Source organism: Parasteatoda tepidariorum, chromosome 6 (genome assembly GCF_043381705.1).
Source record: "Parasteatoda tepidariorum isolate YZ-2023 chromosome 6, CAS_Ptep_4.0, whole genome shotgun sequence".
Taxonomy (NCBI): Eukaryota; Metazoa; Arthropoda; class Arachnida; order Araneae; family Theridiidae; genus Parasteatoda; species Parasteatoda tepidariorum.
Genome location: NC_092209.1, coordinates 17,070,413 through 17,075,802, shown reverse-complemented (window position 1 = coordinate 17,075,802; position 5,390 = coordinate 17,070,413). Strand labels below are relative to the sequence as shown.

Here is a 5,390-nt window from a genome sequence, read left to right as displayed (position 1 = left end):
TTGAAATGTTAATTAAGGTGTCCACTTACATATTCGGTTAATAATTTTTATTTGTTTAAACAAAATTACTTTGTTACAATATAATATTCTAATACCAAAAAAAGTACTTACGTAACGTGAAAATATCTTTTGTGATGTAACCCTTTCAAAAGTACATAAAAATGATTGGCAGCAGGGGTGTACATGTAGATTTATTAAATACACCTTGTGCGCCACCTAGGAACCAAATCTAGAACCCGACACTCGAAATTTTTGCTCTGTTACAATCGTACCCTGTTACAAATGACCCCACTCTCCCCTACTGTTAAACCAGGATGTTTTAAATTATTAGAAATTTAGACACAAAATGTTGCTGAATTTCAGCTAATTTTTAAATAGCATTAATGGCCTCCTGCACTGTGATATACCTGAATAAAGCTTATTATTTGTGTGTAATGGTAGGATAAAACACTCGTGTAATGTATTAAATCAAGAATAAAAATTTAAAATGCGTTCTTTGCTAACACTGAAAAACATTTCCCTTGAAAGCAAAGCAATTCCAGTGATCAACAAACGTAGGAGTGGTAAAAACTCAATTCGTTTTTATTTATTTACGTAATTATTCAATCCTAATTAACACAATGTAAATTATTAATATTTAAAACAAAATAATTGGTTGATCGTATTGACTTTCAATTGAAAAGCTTAAAAAATATGCTGGAAAAAATTGCTAATAACACGTTGAATGGTCACGCTAATTTTACATGGCTTGCTCGTCTGGCCAAAGGGTAAATAATTACACACTGAATTTACAAATATTAGATTTTGCTAGTTATTTAAAGAGTTTTGCATGACATAGCATGAAAAAGTGGTGAATACTATAATCTAACGAATTGTTTAGAAATAGTGGTAAATAAAAATCTACTAAATTGAATTTATTAAACCAATAATCACAATAATAAACTACCACTTGAAAATATTTATTCGCCGTCCGGAGCAAGTTGGCATCTCTGTGTATATAAATAAAAGTATTTTTGCATGTTTTATACAGCATTAATTTCTTCAAACCATTTTAGTAATGATAATAATAATAAAAAAATTTACTCGATTTATGTGTTTCTAATAATCTTGGCTTCGCCGGTCACCGGTGACCCCCTTGACGCTACAAACAAACTCAGTGCTGGTCACCAGTGACCTCCATAGCATTCATTGTGTTAAACCAGAATGTTGTAAATTAGTAGACACAAAATGTTGCTGAATTTCAGCTAATTTTTAAATAGCATTAATTGCCTCATTCACCGTGATATACCTGGAAGAAAGTTCATTATTTGTGTGTATTTGCAGGATAAAACACTCATCTAATTTATGAAATCAAGAATTAAAATTTAAAATATATTCTTTGCTGGCACTAAAAAACATTTCCCCTGAAAGCAGAGCAGTTCCAGTGATCTACAAATGTAGGAATGGTCAAAACTCAATTCACTTTTATTTATGCAATTATTCAAACGTAATTACCGCAATGTAAATTATTAATATTTAAAACGAAATAATTGGTTGATGGCATTGACCTTCAATTGAAAAATATGCCAAAAAAAGTTGCTAATTTTTTTATCTTTTAATAGATTTTCGAATTTTATAAGTCACCACTTTTTACATTTTTTAGTGACTTACGGCATCGCTTCAAATCGGGGAAATTTACATTAAATAGTTTCTACTGCATATATTTATTATCAAGGATGCCAACTGCTCCGCTTTCTACCAATGTTATAATAAATGAAAAATACTGAACTAAAATAACTTGAATCTTGTTACCACAAGAAAATATTTTTTTTACGAAGCGGAGCAAATTTGCATCTTTGCCTATACCTACACAAATTCTTTAACTGTGCACCAGCACTGATGAGTGGAGGTTTCACTTTAACCCGTTTTGTCCCGAATTTATATATTGAAATGATACAAAAAGAGGTTTTATGGAAAAAGAGGTATAATATATTATCGAAATTAATTGGTTTTTCCACTCTTAGGGCATTCAAAAAGTCTTTGATTGATCAAAAAGTACTTGCTCCTTATAATTCCGGATCTAATCAGAAATAACTAAATCATTGTGGTATCTGAGGATCTTTTAATTCACCCAGATGAATGAAAATGCTGAAAAAAGTTTCCCACCACAATGAATGTCCTTGAAAAAAGGAACTGTCCTATATCTAGGACACTGGGCGTTAACCGGTTAAAGTGCCTAAGCAGATAAGAATTTTGACGATTGTTTAATTCCTCTGTTCCGGAGGCCAGTTCTCCTGGAACAATATCGATTAAATTTGAATCAAGTGATTAAGATCACACCTCTTAAGGAACTAAGTATTAAATCTTTACAATTTTAACATTTAGAGTGGTAGCTGTTTTCTGCTGATTAATTTAGTAAACTGAATTTACTTCTCGAGGAAAAAAAAAACAATTAAGTGGCCGACAGACAGATTTTTTGAATTATTATTATTTTTCACATTTTGTTAAAAAATTATAACACTCAGTAAGAATTATTCATCCGTTTTGCAGGTGGCAAGGTTGATTTAAAACATTTTTTCAAGAATGGTAACGAAGGGAGCAAGTTGCTGTTGACCCTCTTTCAAAGTAATCCAGAAAAACAAAGACTTGAGAGATATGTTAAAGTCTTGGTATGTATAATGTTTTCTTCACATTTCCTATCCCTAATACGATCCAGTGGTACAATAAAATACTAGTTAAAGTGGCAACATAATTTATAAAATAAAATTTGATCTTTGCTTTTAAAGTTATATCTTAACTCGCTAACTAAAATACATAAATACAAAGTGACAATTTGAAGAATTTCTAAATCAATGAAAATTCCACTTGTTTTGATGATTAGTTTACGAAAACAGATGAGTGTACGAGGTCTGCCAATCACAGGAAGCTGTGTTAAAAAATCGAAAGCAGACGGATGCTACGCCGTGGTTAAACTCAAGGTTCTTAAAAAAGGATTTTTGGGTTATTGGGAGGAAAACCAAAACATTTTAAACAATGTTGCGTAACTACCACTGCAATTATTAATCTACTATTATAAAAAAAATGCTAACTCAATAATTGCTTGACATTTCTAGGTAAATTATTGTTGGCATTGTCGTTTAATATTTTCCACCTAGACATATTTCATACTGATCCGAGCCTGAGCTTATACTGTCTATTATAAATAGGACCAACGACGTATGTTTCACGTCACACTTTGCGCATAACTGCGTAAACAAAACGAAATTTTTTTTCGACCACCAAGTTCAAATCCTCCACTTTCAATAAGAGTTTTGAGCCCCCTATATTTTATTAGTTTTCTTTTTCTTAAAAGTCGATAAAAAAGATACTCTTTGTTAAGAAATTTATATATTAATAATGAGGTACGGTTTGTATATATCAGAAACCATACCACACTTATAGATTAATTTATTTGCAATGGTTTAATTATTTGCAATGGTTTAATTTCCCCCCATCCCAGAATATTGGAAATAGACATTTTTCTCCTCTATTTAAGCCTAGTTTGTGAAAAATCTTTATGTGGATTCTATAAAAAAATTGGAAATCAGCTCACCAAACAATATAAAAATCAGTCCGTACATTGCAATCACTTTTTTTTCCTCTCAAATTGTATAGACCTGTTTAATTAAACCAAATGATAAGAAAAAATGTAATTTTTTTGTCATGTGATTTCTAAAACTCACATGCTTAGTTAAATTGGACAATCGATTTTTAACCCACATGTGGTTTAGTTAATTGGTTGTGTGTATATCCAATATTTTACAAGTTGGTTGTGTGTATATCCAATATTTTACAAGTTGGAAGTGTGTATATCCAATATTTTACAAGTTGGAAGTGTGTATATCCAATATTTCTCTACCGAAGTACATCGAAAAACCGGTTTTGCTATGCGGAGAAGATTGTAGGTTAAAATACGACTTTTGTGTGGAGTACAGTTAGTGGGTTAACCCTTTCAATACGGCAAAAAATCAGACCGAGTGCTCCCCATTGACGGGATCAGTTATTTCTCCTCCAAGCGATTATTAGATTGAATAGCTTTTATGCCTAGAAAGTTAAAGATCTTGGAGACGCATAAACGTCCCCATAACAGCACAACATAAATAACAATTATTTCACAAGCTTCATTGATGGGACAGCATATGTCCCGCCGTAAGACAAAAGCATCTAAATCCCGGGACAGAGTATGTCCCGGCCGGAATTCTAGAGTCAATAACTCATTTTTATTGACATTTTACTTACCATTTTGATGATTATTTTAGGCAACGTCTTTTTTTTATTAACATTTTCATGCACATTTGTGTTAACATTTTTATTAACATATTTATTTATAAACACATTTCGAAATTAACTGTTATAAAATAAGAAAGGTAAAAAATTGAAAAATTTGAAAGTAGTGGAGGAACAACAGTATCTGAAGTTTGGATTTCTTGAGGGTGTGGTAGGGCTGGAAACTATTGCACAGTGCTACTATGTTGCAAGAGGTGCACACTATTTTCGAGCGTGCCTCTTTATTCACTTTTACGCACCATGCACATCAATTGCGCGTTTTTCCTTCAATTGGGAAATGGTTTAAAACATTGAAAAGTCTCATTGTTGATGATGATGATATAGTTTTGGAGGAAGAGGGCCTTCGCTTGTTCGCATTTCCAAATGTTCTTTCTTTCCATTTTTATACTTTTGCTCGTACATTGGGCAGTGTAAATGAATAAGCTTTTGTGAAAGATCTTGAAGTAAGAATACACTTTGGTGGCTTCGTTGCCAATAGAGAAATTTGTTTGGCTCTTGATGTAACTAACTAGTGGCATTCGTAGTGCAAAGTTAGTTGGATAGGACCATGAAAATGACGGTGGATTCTAGTTCTGGGGCTCAACTTCATCATCAAACAAATCATTATGATTGGGTGACACGACTTCATTGCCGGTCTCCTCTACACTGTTTTCAAAAGGCTCTCTAATATTAGCGAGCTGTCCCAACTTGTTTTCAGTTTAAATTCTCTTTTGACTCATTTCGACCCTTTTTCAGAAATGGTAGGAATCACATAAATCTCGGTGGGCTGCCGCGAAGCGGCATTAACCGATTCAACTGTAGTTATAAATCCATGATGGACCCTTTTTCAGAGGAAGGAGCCTTCGAATTGTTTAGAAATAGTGGTGGTTGAAAACCTAATAAATTGAATTTATTAAAACAATAATCACAGTTAATAAACTACCACTCGAAAATATTTATTCGCTGTCCGGAGCAAGTTGTCGCTTGCTTGATTAGATCTGGAATGATTGACGTGAGAAATTCATGGACTCAGAACGATGAGACCTTAAATCGGTTTGGAGCCCAAAGTGGGCGTTATTTTCTGTCCTAGATATTTTTCAGTAACT

At 32.6% G+C, this 5,390-nt stretch overlaps 1 protein-coding gene across 1 annotated transcript in view; it reads left to right on the top strand.

The window, feature by feature from the left end:
• The window catches only part of LOC107441908 (uncharacterized), a 208,420-nt gene that overhangs the window by 69,095 nt on the left and 133,935 nt on the right, over nt 1-5,390 (top strand). The window contains exon 29 of the mRNA XM_071181726.1: nt 2,530-2,648. Coding sequence (XP_071037827.1) covers nt 2,530-2,648 — 119 coding nt within the window. The remainder of the gene's footprint in view (nt 1-2,529; nt 2,649-5,390) is intronic.